Genomic DNA, 18,663 nt, shown 5'->3' on the forward strand with positions numbered 1-18,663 from the left:
TGATGGAGATTGCATTAAATCTGTATAATGCTTTAGGTAATACGGTCATTTTAACTATGTTGATTCTTCCAATCCAAGAACACGGAATATCTTTCCATTTCTTTGTATCTTCTTCAATTTCTTTTAATAGGGTCTTGTAGTTTTCATTATATAGGTCTTTCACATATTTTGTTAAATTTATTCCTAGGTATTTTATTCTTTTTATTGCATTTGCAAAAGGAATTATTTTTTCCACTTCTTTTTCTGACACTTCATTAGTATAGGAAAGCTATGAATATTTGATGTTGATTTTACATCCAGAGACTTTATTGTATTTGCTTATTATTTGTAGTGTTCTTGTGGAGTCTTTAGGGTTTTCTATACAGAGAATCATGTCATTCACAAATAGTGACAGTGTGACTTCTTCATTTCCTATTTGGATGCCTTTATATCTTTCTCTTGTCTGACTGCACTCGCTAGGACCTCCAATGTTATATTGAATAAGAGTGGCGATAGTGGACAGCCTTGCCTTGTTCTTGATCTTAGAGGAAAGGTTTTTAGTTTTTCACCATTAAGTATAAATGTTGGCTGAGGGTTTGTCATATATGGCCTTTATTATGTTAAGGAAAAGGGATGAATTTTATGGTATGTGAATTATATCTCAATTAAAAAGAAATTAAAGTCAATAATTAACTGAAAATGTGCAAGGTGTAAAACACAGTACAGTTTCTTCAATATTTAATACACTCTTGCAAATCACTAGGAAAAAAATACACGATTTGATAAGAGAAAAGAACACAGCAGTTCATAGGTCAAGAAAAATAATGAATTAACATATTAAAAGCGTTCAAACCCAGTCATAAATAAAGTAATGACAAGTAAAACAATGTGATATCAATTTTTAACTATCGGATTGGCAAAATTTTTTAATTTGAAAATACCCAGAATTGGGGGTTAGTATGAGGAAATAGGCACCTTCAAACTACTGGTAGTAGGTTCAATTGGTGCAGTTATTTGGGGGAGGGTAATTTGGCAGTATCTACACAAACTGAAAAAGCAGACATTCTTTAACAAAGCAATTACACTGCTAGGACTTTTTCTTACAGATATCTTGGTATTCCCATGAAATATATATACACACACACATACAGAAAAGTGTTCCTTGAAATGTTGTTTATAGTAGAAAAAACTAAAAATCAAAATTTCAGTCAATATGAGACTGATGGTACATATATAGAATACTAGGCAGTCATTAATAAAGAATGAGGAGATCTCTATAAGCTGCTAGAGAAATATGTCCAAGATTTATTCTTAAATAAAAAAACAAGTTGCAGAACATGTACAACTGAATCCATTGTATATGGGCCTGGGCATGTTTAAGGTTGAATATATGCTTTTGCGTGCATTAACATTTTCTGGAAGGACACATAAACTTTTCTCTTTGTACTCTCGTCTATTTTTACTTTATACTGTGATCTATTTTAAATTTACCGCAAGTATATAATGTTATACTTTAAAAATTAAAATAGAAAACAATAACAACAAAAAAACAGTTAACAGACAGCTGCTTGTAGTTTAGCATAGATAACCGGGTACAAACAGGCTTTGGGAAATTATTGCTGCTAGCAAGTCTCAAGTCCTGAGAAGAAGACTCCCACTTCCTCCTTGACCTTCAAAAGTATATAATAAATATGCTGATCTTGCCTTGGGGTCACTGTATCTGAGCAGAGTGCAGTGTCCCACCTGGCCCCAGTTTTTGTATATACTACCGTCTGTTTTTCTCCATCTGTCCATTGCCCCCTCTCAGGTATATTAACCCTCTAGCCATGCAGGTTGCAGCATACAAGTGTTTTGACATCTTCCCCCGCCCTCCCCGTATTTAGTCTCTTTAAAATGACAGAAAAATACCAACCAATGATGTTCATAGCAGCATTATTCACAGTGGCCGGTCATGGAACCAACCGAAGTGTCCTACGATAGATGATTGGCTAAAGAAGCTGTGGTACATATACACAATGGAATATTACTCAGCCATAAGAAGAGATGAAATACTGCCATTTGCAACATGGATGGACCTTGACATAATCATACTAAGCGAAATAAGCCAGACAGAAAAGTTGAAAATCACATGATATCACTTATGTGTGGGATATAAACCTAAAAGCAACAAATGAGCAGGACAAACAGAGACTCATGGACATGGACTATAGACTAGTGGTTACCAGAGGGTAGGGAGTGGGGGATGAGGGGGGAGCTAGATGAGGTAAAGGGGGTCAAATGTAGGGGAGGAGGGGGAGGGTAAAATGGGTAAAGGAGATCAAATATATGGTAGCTGAAAGAAACTGGACTTTGGGTGGTAACACACAATAGAATATATAGATGTCAAATGATAACGTACACCTAAAAATTATATAATTGTATTAACCAATGTTAGCCCAATACACTTAAAAAAAAAAAAAAAAAAAAAGAAAAAGAAAATGCTACTAACAACATGTGGCTTACTCTCCTGCTTCGCTCTCTATGCTCTGGGCTCTCCTCTGTGCCAGGACACTACTTGCCCTTCTTCAATGCTACGCCTCTCTCTTTTGCTGAATTCAAGCATGTAGCTTTGAGATGGTACAAACTCCCCAGATGGAGTCTTTGATTCTCTTGGCAAGGTCCTGGAGAAAGGTTTTGACACTGTCAACCATCTTCTCACCACCCAAACTACCAACTACACAGAGGAGAGAGAATAATCTCAAATCTTTCACCATGAAGGATCCGGCTGCTCAGCTCTGGACCAACCTGGCCCCTCGCCTACCGCGGGCCTCTCAGCTCCTCCTCACCCAGCTGCCAGCTGCTACTTGGGTGCTCCCAAGACCAAGGCTGCTGCACCCACACTGGGCATGCCTAGACAATGCAGCCAGTGAGACTTGGTGGGCACTCAGCCCAGCCACCATGGGTGGAGGGGGCCTGGATGGCAGTTCTAATATGAGTAGACTGCACTCTGTTAGGAAGACCGTCACTCTGATTGAAGAAGTTAAAAACAAATTAGTCTGATGTCTGAACTTAACTGTTTGCTACTATGTTTAGATTTTTACCAACTCATGGGTGGTGGCCAATGACCTAGCCACATGGTCAGGCAGGAGGGCAATGGAAAACTAGCCTATTAAAGGGGCGCCTGTATGAGGAATGGGCCTATGAAAATCACTACGGGAATCAGAGGAGTGCATTAAAATAGGATATATCTATGACCTATCTATGCCCATCAGGAGAAACCCTTTCAGAACTGGAAGGTGACTGGTATCAATGAGTACATATCCCAGCCATATGCTGGTGAGACCACTCCTGTTTTCAGAACCTGATTAAGTCAAATGGAAGCCTACAAACTTCAGTGGCATTGCTTGGGGAGATATTTTGGTGATGTGATATGCCAGTATCTATGACTCTTATTTTTCAGTTTATATGTACTGCCATTCTGTGATATGGTGTAACACTGGCATTGTTGGTAAGGTTATAATACTGATATTGATGGTCAAATGTATTGGTAAATTGAATTAAAGCCTCCTTAGGATGAATACTAATAAAAAATGACTAGCCTGAGAGAAGAACTGGATCTGATCATCACCAAATTAGTTCTGCTCAATTTTATCATAAAGTACAGGTAGCAGCAGATCAGGATGGGGCGGGGTGGCAAAGAGTAACCAAATTGATACAAAAAGATGAAAATGTGTGTAATGGTTTTATAGAACAAATTAGTTATTTCTTCAAATCTATCTCTAATTTATATTGATTCCTCAAATACTAGGCATATTCATAATCACATTGCTATCTGTATTTGTCACACAAATGCTATACTAAAAATAGATGCCCAAATAAACATAATTGTTTTTGTTTAAAAGAGTTTTAGCCAAAGGTCAGGGAATGGCCTACCTAGTAATGTAAAGAATTTGGCTTTGGCTTTTGCCTCCACGAGGAAGTAACCTATGTCATACCTGATGAGAATGACTTTTTGTAGGGTGGGGGCTAGTGACAACAGATCTTATGGCAGGGCTGGCCACATCTAACATTCTTGGGTGGGAACTGACTACACCAGAAAGAACCATCATGTGATTTAGGGTGGGGCTTTGGGTCACACGGTATCAATTAACCTGGAGACTGAGATCAACCTTGTGAGCAATCAATCTAATCAATCATACTTTTATATATAATGGAGCCCAATAAAAACTGTGGACTCTGAAGCTCGCCTGAGCCTAACTCTATGCATATGGTCATACATTGATGCTGGGAGGATAATGCATCCTGACATGATGAGCAAGGACAACAGAAACTTTGCGTTTGGAACCCTCTAGACTCTATGCATCTCTCCCTTTGGCTGATTTTAATCTGTATCCTTTCCTTGTAATAAACCATAACTCTGAATATAATAGCTTTCATTCACTGAGTTCTGTGAGTCCTATCAAGTTATCAAACCTAAGAGTGGTTATGGGAATCCCCCGAACTTACAATTGGTGCTAGAAGTGAGGGCAGTCTTGGGGACTGTGCATTCAAACTATGCAATTTGTCTCATTTCATGTAGGTATATATTCTCATTAACCCATTCAAGAAAGCAAGACGTAGACAGTAGATACACTGCCCAAGAGGATGGCTTCTAAATTGTAGTGCTAGAACATGAATCTGGTTTTTACATTGCTTTATATAAGATGACCATAACATAGTACCATGCATTAGATGGATGGGTATTTTATTATAATGTATTTCACTAGTATGACATAATTAACTTTTTGCCTCTTCTCACACCAAACTTAAACCAAAGTAATTATAGTTAACTGTTAAGTATAAATTAACAATTATTACTGTCCACAGTTTTTACCATTACCGGTTTTGTGCAGTAAATGTTTCCCTCTGAGGATGAAGGTCACTATAAACAACTCTGATGAGATCATGCTGACACAATGCCCCTTCTGTCAAAGCCATTGATCCAATCGTTGATGGCTACAAAAATAAGGTAAAGTATGAGACTGTGTTTCTAAAATTAAGGAAAAATCTACAAAAGAGTGGTTTCAGACCATTTTTCTCTTTCAAAACCTTTTCCATTTTTCAATTATATACATTCTATAGCTCTTTTTGAAAATTATATGATACATAAAATAAAAAGTATACTGCTTTATTTTTTTGGAAAGATTATGAAATAAATCTACACTTAGGACACAGATAAGAAAATTTGCTGAAAAGACTACAGGTTACAAATACATCAGTTTTATTTGTATTCTAGAACACAGAGCAGTCTTGGGGACTGCATTCAAATTAGGAAGTTTGTCTAACTTCAGGTAGGTAAGTATTCTCATTAATCCCATTCTACTACAAAGCAAGCAAGGTGTAGAGTTATAATTATATAACACAAACAATATTGAAGACTATGATCACTGTCTCTTTAATGGTGACTGATTTCATGTTTCAAAAGTTAGAAGATCCATCCACTCATAAATGTTTCACTATCCACCATTTTATTTCATAACATGACACACAGGACTTAATTAAAATCTATTACTCAGAAATATTCTATGCTAAAATGAGTCCTTGCTAAATAGGAGGCATTCTATTTCCAATACAGAACAAAATCCCAAGGGAATTAAGAAAAGAAATAGCTGCATAGAGCTATGAGACAACAGGCTACTGACTGTTAATAAGAAAACAAAATATAATTTTTAGATTACTGGTGAAGTTTCTTTAAATGCTTTCTTCACAACTTTATACACTAAAGACTACAAGAGACTAGAAGCTTGATTTGTAATATATATCCTTAAAAAGAGCAGGCAGAAGGAATTCAGCTCAACAGAGTCATCTAACTATACGATCATTAGTATTCTCACATTCTTCAATCAAGTAAATATAAGGAAAAATCTAAAGTATGTTATTGAATAGGTAGAATTCATCAACTAGACTCCTTTAAAGGGAAATTACAGTATTAATATTCTTCTAAGTAGCCATTTTCCTAAAAAATAATAAAAACCAATCAATCTAACATAAATGATTTCTAATTAATATGGAAACTTTTAAAAATTAAAGAAAATTCATACAAGACTAATAAAAAAGACTGAAAATAATACTGGTGAAGAATACAAAAGAATTAAACAAAAATTAAAGGAAAATTTTCCATTAATTACTTTCTGCCTCCCTTGACAGTAGCTCAACTTTATATCACTACTAACAAACATCTACTTTTAAAAAGCATATCAGTAAAGGTGTGTTAGAAATAGCTATCTTCGGTAATAAACTGACTTTTATCTCTTATTCAACATAATTTTAAATAATTCCACCTTTCAATCTTACTTACCTCATGGTATATTGAAGGCTTAGATAAGGAAGGGATAGTAAAAGATAGAACCTTATTGTTTCCATCTTTATCAGCAATTTCCTATAGTAAAAAAAATATACAAAGATAATAAAATAATCACAGGACTATAAGAAAGAATAATTACTTTCTTAATTTATTGAACATATTATTGGTAAGAAAGATTATTAGAAATAGTATATTAAAATATTACTACACTATTATCTCTTTATAGAAACAGTAATATCTAAAAAACACTACTTTGAGAGATTTGAGTGCAATATTATATAAAAAATACAACATGACAGCAAAGACATGAAGCAGTAATACAAGTCAATTTTCATGTTAAATTTACATATAGTACAGGGAAATTACAAGTGATAAGATCCTTAAGTAGAAACATGGCTGAGTTAAACATTAAAATTAAAGATCTTAGCCAAGAGAGCTACACTTATGAAAATAAGAAAAAAACACTGTTCTAACACAGAATGAATTTTGACTAAAAGAAACTCTTACAATTTTCAGCAATAAACTAATGACTTGAAATAAACTATATATTAAGATAACATTAGTCCAAGTGATTAAAAATAAGTTCATATTTAGGTAATTTTTACTGAACTGCAAGAAAATTCTTGTGAATTTTAAAATTTAAAAGCACTTTATCTTTTAATGAAAAGGACAACAGTGACCTTTATGTCTACAGTTTCTGGCACCTCCAATCTGCTACAGGCATCAACAAAATCTACACCAGCATTTTTGCATTGCTCCTTTTCTCTTGCATCGTTCCTTTTCTCTACTGCCTTATTTTAGTCTTTGTCTAAACAACTCATATCAGTACACATAATAGGTATAAAATCCAAAGAGAAGCTTGCCCTTAGCAGACCTAGCAGGAAGGTGGTCAGAGATAGACCAAGTAGTTACATAGCATAAAAGGAAAAAACAACAATAAAAACAACTATTATCACCAAAAATCAAACCCAAAGAACTTCCCTATAGTGCTGATTTCTGAGTTTAATATGTCATAGGAGAGTAGCAATTATATGTGAAAAATGGCCTTACCTCTGATTTCGGCAGGAAAAGCAGTTTAAAAATTCCCTAGAGAGATCATTTAACTGCTTTGTAGTCAAATTAGTTACTGCCATATTTGGGTCATTGTGCCTCAGAGAAAGTCTAAGATAAATGTACCTGATTTAAGTTAGGCAATAAAATTTTAATTTTATTCCCAAATTTTAAATTAAGCCAAATATTTTAATTTATATTTGTATTTGTGTGAAGGGTGTTCTGAAATTTGCTTAAGCTGAGGGCAATACAAAACTCTCCCTGAGGCTACCTGAATCAAGGGAGAAGGACCAGGGAGGGAAAGAAGAAAAAAGAAAAAAGAGAAATGAATATATAAAAGAAAACCGCTGTGGTAAGAAAAATTGAGAAACACAGAGAAGAGAGAATATAGATATCAAGGGAATTAAAAGAAGACAGAAGCCCAAGATTATATTTCTGACATATAATTGAGCATTATTTAATAGTATATGTTTGAGATGCCAAAAGATAACTAAACCATAGCACCAACAAACTAGCACTGTCAAGGACTGCTATACAAAATATTTTTACTTCAATTTTTCCCTCTACTAAATTCTATTACACTGAACAAATTAATAAAAATGATAGCTTAATGCTAAACATAATCTAAAACACTAAATTATCAAATTGATAAACATTTACTAAATGCCTGTGCTAAGTAAGCACTAAAGACACAGTGATATATGAAACAAATTCTCTGCTTTAAAAAAAACAATCAGGCAAATTAACAAAATAGAGAATTTTATACCTAGACCAGCTTTTCATTAAAAAAAACTCACCTATGATTATACTTCTACTACTACTAATAATAAAAATGATAACATTTGTTAAATACTTCGGGTAACATGCTGGATTCTTCCAAATGCTTTTAATCCTGTAACAACGTTTTATTTCTGTTTTACAGATGAGGCAACTTAAGTCAAGATATTAAGTAACTTACCCAAATTTAAAACAGTCTATAAGTGGCAGGGTCTGGTTTTAAATAAAATATAAGTGACTCCAAAGGCCAAGCTCCTTCCTTCAGATACATGTTCTAGTGATGAAAATGTTTTCTAATGATTTAAGGGATAATACTTAGAGGAGTGAAAACTGGTGCAGAAGAATATTATTTACTGTGAGACTCAATGTTTCATGAGGTACTATAATACCTCTCAACTATAAAACTTAATTTTATTATGTGGAGTATTTATTTACAATGAGTACTCAATACACAGAATATGACTTCTAAGGGAAGGAATTTCAATACCAGTGTCATAAACTGAGCACCGTGTGAAAAAAAAAAGAATACTAGTATTGAAGGTATACTTGAGAATTCCTAAGAGTTTCATAAACAATATAGTATCAAATACATAATATATTATCAAATGATGACTAAAAGTAAATTTTAAAAATTTTACATGCAAAGCATTTATAAATATTGGTCAAATAAAATAATTTGAAGAATAAGTCACAGACCTAAATATATAAGACCTGAAACAATAAATTGCATAGAAGAAAACATAGGTAGTAAACTCATGGACTTTGGATTTAGAGAAGATTTTATGAATTTGACCTCAAATGCAAGGGAAGTAAAAGCAAAAATTAATGAATAGGACTGTATCAAACTAAAAGGCTTCTGCACAGCAAAAGAAACCATCAATAAGACAAAGAGGCAACCAACTGAATGGGAGAAGATATCTGCAAACAACTCCACTGATAAGGGGTTAAAATCCAAAATATACAAAGAACTCATACAATTCAACAACTAAAAAAACAATCCACTTAAAAAAATGGGCAAAAGACCTGAATAGATATTTCTCCAAAGAGGAAATACAAAGACGAATAGACATATGGAAAGATGGAATGGCTATCATCAACAGGACAAGTAATAACAAGTGTTGGAGAAGTTGCAGGGAAAAAGGAACTCTCATAAACTGCTGGTGGGAATGTAAATTGGTACAGCCACTATGAAAATCAGTATGGAGGTTCCTTAAAAAACTAGAATTACCATATGACCCAGCAATCCCTTTTCTGGGTATCTACACCCCAAAAATTGAAAGCATTTATCCATAAAGATTTATGCACCCCTATGTTCATAGCAGCATTATTCATGGTGGCCGAGACATGGAAACAATATAAGTGCCTTTGGTAGATGATTGGATAAAGAAGACGGAATATTACTTAGCAGTAAGAAAAGATAAATACTGACATTTGTGACAACATGGATGGATCTTGAGATAATCATGCTAAGCCACATAAGTCAGAAAAAGTTGAGAATCATATGATTTTACTCATATGTGGGATATAAAACTGAAAGCTACAAACAAGATAAACAAACAGACTCATGGACATGGACAACAGTTTAGTAGTTATCAGAGGGAAGCGGAGAGGGTGGAAGGAGGTAAAGGCAAAGGGGGTCGGAAGGAAATTTAACTTTGGGTGGTGAACATACAATGTAATACACATATGATGTATTATTGAATTATACACTAGAAACCTATATAATTTTATTAATTAATGTCACCCCAATAAATAAAAATAACTCATAAAATATTAGCAATGCTGTCAATTATAATAGTTTTATCTACTTTATAAAATGCATCATTAAGCAACTCTGTACTCAATTTAATTAACTCAAATAAATTATTCAGTAGACATTTCAATCTCTTTTCCTCTAAACATTTAAATATTTCAGAGGATTTTAAAAAATACTTTAAATTTCCCAAACTATCATTTTCAACTTACCAAATTATAGATTCCTAACAGAAGTGCTTCAATGCAACCATTACTCTGTCTGTCTCGGCTAACTGTAAGCCGTAAATAAACCCACATCAATTCTGGCAAGAACTGCAGTGTAAACCTCTTAAGTCGAACTTCAGAGCTCCGATAGAGCTCAAACAGCTGATGGCAGACAGGCTCCAGGAGCTAAAAGGAAATAAAGTGAATTACTTACGTCCATTCTTTTGGCTGTAACTATATATTTTTAAGGCATGTATACTTATACAGTATTTTCAAAGTAAACTCTCAACATTAATTTTTACATATTTTGAATGAATGCAGCCAAAAACTTAATCTCTATTTATGTACAGAGACTACATATAAACTGACCAACCTAACTATAAGAAATACTTTGCGCCCTTATAATATCAACATATCTTTTAATATACTGTATTACTAAATTGATTAGATAATTCGTTCTTTAACCAATGTACCACACATATATTTAGTGAGTTACTTTTTCTATTCTTAGAACCCTTACTATCCTCCATTTTAAAAAGTTTCTATTGGAAGAAAATAATTTCAAATAATCTTGTTGGAAATAAACTTTAAATATCAACTTAAGACTGTGATTTAAACAAATTATATACCATCAGTAGAGAAAGGGACTTTGCAATACATAATATTTGGACATCCAAAATGTTAGCTCATATTTAAAATTAATGATTGTAAAAAGTAAAAATGACTTAAATTCTATTAATTATATTTATTTGAAAGATTTTGAAGAGGAGGAAAGTATACAGAAACAGCTTTTCCAATGTTTAATTGGCCAATTCTGTATATAACACAACACGACTTATGAGGAACTTCATGACCTTGAAAACTGAAGAAGATAAACAGTTTAAATAAGTCTCCCCCTTTTCTCTAAACTTGTACTGTCAATTTAGAATGGTTTAGCTGGAATAACTGCAGACTACACAAAACTGTGATTTTAAAATGCAGACAAAACACTGACAGGAAACTATAAAAAAGTTTAAAATTTAATACTGCTTGAAAATGAAATATTTAGTAATTTATATGCTTATCTCTATTCTGAATGATTAAAATAATACATATACATTTGAAAATCTGTCTGAATGTAGTTATGTACATCTGTAATAATCTAACACTAGAAGAAAATCACTACTTTCACAGCTGTAGATTAAAAGTCAACAAATCCTATGTTGATTGCACAGTTAATATATTTAGATGAGTTAAGCTTAGCTCCTAAGGAACAACTCTAAAGCTAAAAAAAGTTATACACACATATCCTAATCTAGTAACTATCATAGTATTTGAAATCTTAAAAAAAAACATTGCAATTAGCGCCTCACACTGAAGTCTAGATCAGTGAGACAATTTGCCCAAGGTCATAGAAGTTAGTGGTGGAAGAAGACACTGGAATTTAGGTCTTCTGACACAAAGTTGATGTTCCCATTATAGCACATTTCTTATATTAGAATGAAAGTGGAGTAGGATGTGAGAGTTGTATAATTACAAATAGTATGTTTCACATAGTGCTAAATATGAAGTATTAAATTTTTAAAAATAGTTAATGGCTGGCATCTTTTAAAAGTACTGACAATAATATTCACCTCTTTTAGGGAATTAAAGATTACTGCTCCCATAAATTTACTTATTAAAAATATATATACAACTTTCAAATCTACTTTCCTTTTTTAGTAAAAGACTCTAAAATTACCTTCTCTAAATTTTATTGGTCCTGGAACAATTACAATTTGTTTATGTTATAAGGTCTTAACTTCCTTTCCCCAGTAGCAAGAAATACACTGGCATATAGGATACTATATTTTAATTAAGCATAACAAAGAGATACAGTTATGAAAATTATTACTCTAATTTTTTTTTTTAAGCCAAGAAGAGGAGTGGCTGGCAACCTAGTAACTTAATCAGATACTACTGCAAAATAAGATAGTTAAAAACTTGTCAGTGCTATCTGTTAAAATCTTTAATTCTAAGCATTTGTATCAGGCCATTATGTTCTCAATTTCCCAGTATCACAAATGACTCCGACCTATGTGGGATAAATGGGTTATCCTACATCAAAAGGTGTTAAAAATTATTATCCTCTGGTTAAAAAAAAAGCTTATGAATAATTGAAACCTTCCCCAAATGTAGCAAACAGTGCAAAATGATTAATTACTAAAAAAACATGATATCCAATGAACACAATGAGAGCAGTCTGGGTGGAATAATAGAGACTGAGGCCCAAATTGGGTTAAAGAAAGAATGTGAAGTGAGGAAAAGGGGTCAAGTAGACAGAGGCTACAAGTAAGCAATACTTTATGAGGTTCATCTGTGAAGAGGGGCAGAGAAATGGGGTAGGTAATAAAATATAAGGCAAATCAAAGAAGTTTTTTTTTTTTTGCTTTTGCTTTTGTTTTGTTTTGTGTGAGGCAACCCTTGGTTGACCTCACAGATTGCAAGGACCTTGTCAGCTTACAATCCCTTATTTTTCTGTTACGCCTATAGCACCTGGTCTTCCTAGGTGGTCTCCCATCCAAGTACTAACCAGGCCTGATCCTGTTTAGGTTCCGAGATAAAGAAGGTTTTTACAAAACAGAATATGGTTATTTACAGAATTCATCAGGGAAGGGAAAAAATCAATCAAGGAGGAAAGAGAGGGGATAATTGAAGGAGCAATCTTTGAGAGGGCCAGAGAAGATGAGATTCAGGTCTAAGTGGAAGAGATCACAACCTGGGATACTTCCTCCAATGAGTAACAGAAAAGGCATGAGAGTATGGGTAGAGATGCAGGCAGAGTGGTAAATGTGTATGGGAAAATAAGAGCATTCCCAACTATTTTCTCATGCTTTTTAATACAAAGAAAGCAAGGTGAGAATGAGGATTAAAAAAGGTAAGAGTATGAGGGGGGAAATGGTGTGAAATGAACAGTGAGACAGTATACTAAAGAAGTAAAGCAAGACTGCAAGGCAGTATATTACATGCCCATTTGACATTTTTAGTCTCGCATTTAAAATGGAGAAAGATGGAGGTCTCCCTGAGTGGAAGATGTGAAAGAACTGGTGACTAAGGGATCTGGAAGGAGGGAAAAAAGAAAAACAAAGCATTATGTTGGTTTATAGATTAAAACTTAAGCTATAGTCCAGGTTGGCCATATATGTAATATTAAACTTCTAGGAAATATACTTTCTTAAGAACTTTTATAGTCTTTAAAACAAAACTTTAAGAGTGTCATAAGTTTAAATTAATATTATATACGGCAAGTGACATTTTTAAGAAATAATTTCCTGTTAACTAAATAATACGCTTGATAACATTTCAGAACATGGCAAAATCAGGACTAAAAGGGCCTTTCTTCTAGGACTAAAGTCCAGAATTGCTTCGAGTTTCTATAGAGCTTAAAATTCTGTTATTCTTAAGTATGAACACATGGTTAGAATCTTATAACCCGATACGAGAAAGAATGGACAGACAGACCTGCTCTGACAAGTGGCTGATTGTAATGACTGTTGGGTCTTGATCTTGAATGTCTCAAGTTGTAATTTTTCCCTTTCTAGCCATGACAAGGTCTGACACGTTAATATTATGAAATATGATAATATAAAATAATGTGAATAACTTTAACGTCATAATTTCCAAAGTGTAAAAGAAAAAACGAAACCAATACTTTTTATACACTTGTGAGTCCCATTGAAAATGATGGCATTTTAGAATCTCATTTTGTGTTTCACTATCCTTCTAATCAAGATTTATTAAGTATTCATTATGTAATAATTTTATCATTATGATAAAATACTAGATTCTAGGAAGTAACAAATATAGAATATATGACCACTGCCCATGAAGAGCTTACAATCTAAAGAGAAAGCATAAAAAAATTTTTTAAAGCAAAGCTTAAATGTTAAGATAGTGCAAAATAAGGGGTGGGGAATACACACATTCATTATTCAAACAGAAATCTGAAAACTCCTGACCTAGGATATGCATACATGTACATTACCACACCTAAAGTTATAAACCATTCGTAAATACAAAGCAAGAAAAAAAGAAGCAAATGAATCCTGCAATTGCTGCTACAAATAGCAACAGATGCAAGTCTAACGGAGAGCCAATCCAAGTTTAAGAGATAGGAAAGAAAGAGGTCAATAAGCAAGCTTTTAGTGATAGGACAAAAATGAAGATGCACTTTAAGTTAAGCTGCTGGTTAGGAGATGATTACCTGAACTTCTTCAAACTCACTCCAGTACACAGCAGAGGCACTCTTGGAGGCTGTATCTGGGAAGATAAGAAGCTACTTTCCTGTGTGTTCCTTTCATTTTCATTTTAAAGCATACATGAATCCAGTGGTGATAAAACTATATGTCATACTATTGTGTTAATGAAAAGATAATGTGTGTATTTTGCATAAATTAACAAATAGATTCAATAGCTGCATTTTTCCCTTCCTCTATTAGAAAATTGAATAATGGGAAATTCTTACTCTAAGTTTATTAATCTTGACTATTTAGGCTAAAAAGTGCTTTCTCTGATCATTTTCAAGGTAAATTTACTAGCAATATCATTTCATGTTACCAGTTTGAGTTCACTGATTAGAGTGATCAATCAGACATAGTTCTATATTGTCAATAAAATAACTGCAAACAATATTTAAAATTAATAAATCTTCAGTATATGGTTAAAATTTGGCTTCCAGAAAAGGAAACATTCCAGAAGAGGAAACAGAGATAAATTTCAAATTAAATAAGTAATCTACTGAGGTGATAGTCACTCGAATGAAGAATCAAAACATGCTGTCCTCCACAGGAACAAATTTGATCAAAACATTTGAAAATATGGAGACAGAGGGCATGGGGAAAGCCAAAGCAACTATCGGAATGAAAAACAGCAGACAGAAAGTTTTCTAGTCCCTTAAAAAGGATTAAAATAAAAGAAAAAACGAGTAGGGAAAACTATAAAACTTAAATGTATGTGTTTTAGTACATACAGTTCATTTTACTATATTGAAATTATTTTTCTTATAAACTCTCCTACCTCATTATTTGAATCTTGAATAACTTTATAGAGGGCTGGTACCAGCGTTTTTTTCCGGTGTAAAGTTGCTGCATAATTGGTGATCTGAGTGTCAGGCAATGCCTAACAGAAACATCAAAAGAAAACAAAAGTAAACTTAATATTTGGGAATTCAGAAATTTTAGTTTACATGAGTTTCTCTTGAAAAGATTTAAAACAGAGTAACTAAAAAAAGGTAAAAATAATTAATACAAGAAATAGCCATAAGAGTTGATAAAAGAAATTAAGTTAGGATGTTATATTATACAATTCTAATTATTTAACCAAAAAAATGATTAGAGATCACACATTATACCAAGATTACTGAAAATGGGTCACCTTCAACTAATCTAGTCTAAAAAATAGTATAGGATATATTTCAATTCTTATATTTTATGTTTATAAGTTACTTCTATAGTGTTTGTAAATTATAGTTTTCAATCAAATCAAAGTATGATTGTAATTACAGGAAATAAAAATATAAGGTAAAAATCCCATCTCTATGCTATATTAAAACTTGGAGGCATCCCCTCTCTAACTGAATATATTTTAAAATCTACATATACCCTCATTAATCCTATTTTCATTTTTACAAATTATCTTCTAGACATTATTCACATTAGTGCCTTTTTAAGAGTTGTAATTATGGAAGCATGTTATTTCATATTTTGATATTTCCACTACATATCATAACATTTGTTATGGTTTTTCCATAGAACACATATTCACTGTTTAAATAACTGAGATATAGACTCATATGACACATTCGTATCCTCAATCTAATTTACCTTGAATTCTGATAACCATTCTTCCACAACACCACGTTCAGATCCCAACATCTTCTTCTTCTTTTGATTACTCTTTTTATCTCTGAAAGAAAAAAGCACTGCACTGAGGATAACATTACTACTTACAGAAGTTACCAAAGGTAAATGAGTGCCTTTCACTAAAGCAGCAGCTCATCTAGTATATATTTTAGATAAGAAGGCTTACTTTTAGACTAGAATCAATTAAAACTAAATTTTTTAAAGACAGAAGTTCTTTTTGTAATGATACTTTTGAAACCTATTTTCCTAATGCTTTGACACTTTTCCCAACAATTGTACTTCAAAGCGGCAAAAACAAGTTTACTGAATGAAATTAAACTGCACATTACTCAGGACAAATGTGCAGTCCATGCCTGGAACTTTTTCTACATATACAACTGGAATAAGTTACACATCACAGAAAAAACCATGTGACAGATCATAAATGAAAAACATAGAAAAGCTAAAAATCAAGAGTCATATACTCGGCAAACTGATTACAAATATATATATATATATAAAATACAAAATAAGGCCTTTGAAGATAGATTTTTGTTTTCTAAAATGGAAAAATGACCAAACAGAAAAAGCATGTTATACAATAGTATATAAACTATTATTCCTTTAAAAATTACATAAAATATTTTTTAAAAGGCTGGAAGCTTACATTCATTAAACTATTGAGCATTTGCCTCTGAAGGAAGAATTATTGAGGATATTCTAATTACGTAACTTTGAATTATAAAAAAACAAGTAAGAATATATTTTTTTAAATGGGAAAAACAATAAAAGGTTTTTGGTTTTTAATTTATGTCTCAAAAGGTAAGAACTACAAGAAATAAAGAATGTCTTGGATACAGAAGAAAATGTCTTCAAAGCAACTGAAATGAGTTTCTTTATTAAAAAGACCATATTTCCTAAGAGTGTGTCAAATTCCACACTAAAATTTCTACTTTAACAAAGGAAATCGAACTTTCTAGTTTCTCCCCACAATTCCAAAATGATTTTCAAATATCCCTATAAAATATTCCTATAAAATGTAATCTACTATGTAAGCAAGGAATACAAAAAGGAGTAAGACATGCCCATTATTTTCGAATAGTAAACGTTCTTTAGACTGAGATTTATTCAAATAAATTGCAAGACAGGAAAAAGAGATAGTGGGGAAACCTACAGATTAAAAGAAATGTAAAGGGAAAATCAATAACCAAAGTAGGAAGGTTATTTGGACTCTAAAGACTTAAAAAAAAGTATGACACAAATAGAAGAAGTTGAATATGACTGATTTTTTTAATGACATTAAATTAAGAATTATAGGTTATTTTAATATTTGACAATAGTACCATAGTTCTTTACAATAGTGTTTATCACTTAGAGATACATATTAAAATATTTATTAGTGAAATGATATCTGAGATTTGCTTTAAAATAACTGGAAGGCTTAGGGGAGAGCCAAAGGAAGAAAGTACATTGGGTATAGACTAAATACAAATGACCATGAGATAACAACCACTGAAGCTGAATAACTGGTTATTGATACACGAGATTCATTACAATGTTCTCTCTACTTTGTTAACAGGTTTGGAATGTTCCATAATGAATAGTAAGGAAAAAAAATTGACTAACCCTACATACAAATTATGATATATGAGATTTAAAGCAATAGTTCTTAATCTTTTTTTCTGGTGGTGGGGAGGAGGTAAAAGAGGAAAGTCACAGACCACCCACCCACCTCACTTTTGCTATCTAAACTATGGATTCCTAATTCAGAAAAAGATACATATGATGCACATATGTACACAATTCTCATGTTAAAAACTCTTGATGAAGAAATGAGACTCTTAAATAACTTCAAAAAATAAAACACAACTACACTTCCAAATGATAATGCCATTCAAAGAAGTAATTTTATAAGGATCCTACATTTATTACAATGACTGTCCAAATCATTGTCAGAATTCCTTTTTTTCATTCAAGTACAATTAATTAAGTGGCACTAAATATTCTTTAAAACCTAGTTCTTCACCTAAGAATGTATTCCACGATATAACTATTGATTAACTAAGATTATATCTTAGTCTATGCAACTTATATCTTGATATAAAATTTTAATTACAAAAAATAAAATAACAAGCGTAGATCCATTACACTGTAACTTCCAGTTTGAACAATTATCTGAATACCTTGAAGTAGTTGCCTCTGGAAGCTTCTCAGAATTCAAAGAAACAACTGACCAAAAAAAGGAGGGATTCAGTCAGAAATTCATTGATCCATTCCATAAGTATTTCTTTAATTAAGTTTATTGGGATAATATTGGTTCATACAACTACATAATTTTCAGGTATACATTAAATTTGACATGTCTATTCTATTGTGTTAACCACCCAAAGTCCAGTTTTCTTCAGCTGCTATATATTTGATCCCCTTTACCCACTTCACCCTCCTCCTAAACCCTATATTTGACTTCCTTTACCCAGTCTACCTCCCCTCCCCTCCCCTCCCCCACTTCCTACCCTCTGGTAACCGCTATAGTCCATGTCCATGAGTCTCTGTTTGTTCTGCTCATTTGCTGTTTTTAGGTTTATATCCCACGTATAAGTGATATCATGTGATTTTCAACTTTTCTGTCTGGCTTATTTCGCTTAGTATGATTATCTCGAGGTCCATCCATGTTGTCGCAAATGGCAGTATTTCATCTCTTCTTATGGCTGAGTAATA

General features: G+C 32.7%; 1 protein-coding gene across 4 annotated transcripts in view; it reads right to left on the minus strand.

Moving 5' to 3' along the window:
* The window catches only part of FAM126B (family with sequence similarity 126 member B), a 64,628-nt gene that overhangs the window by 27,031 nt on the left and 18,934 nt on the right, over positions 1-18,663 (minus strand). For 3 of the 4 annotated variants that reach the window (XM_006921343.3, XM_015596645.2, XM_025039281.1), the window contains 5 exons: positions 15,928-16,009; positions 15,122-15,223; positions 10,094-10,273; positions 6,296-6,376; positions 4,838-4,953 (listed from right to left, as the gene is read on the minus strand). In XM_006921343.3, the coding sequence (XP_006921405.1) occupies positions 4,838-4,953; positions 6,296-6,376; positions 10,094-10,273; positions 15,122-15,223; positions 15,928-15,978 (530 nt within the window). In that variant the 5' untranslated portion in view covers positions 15,979-16,009. Of the gene's footprint in view, positions 1-4,837; positions 4,954-6,295; positions 6,377-10,093; positions 10,274-14,309; positions 14,366-15,121; positions 15,224-15,927; positions 16,010-18,663 lie in introns of all 4 variants that reach the window. The other variant, XM_025039282.1, reaches the window with a different exon arrangement.

This window comes from Pteropus alecto, unplaced genomic scaffold (assembly GCF_000325575.1).
Source record: "Pteropus alecto unplaced genomic scaffold, ASM32557v1 scaffold3, whole genome shotgun sequence".
NCBI classification, from domain to species: domain Eukaryota; kingdom Metazoa; phylum Chordata; class Mammalia; order Chiroptera; family Pteropodidae; genus Pteropus; species Pteropus alecto.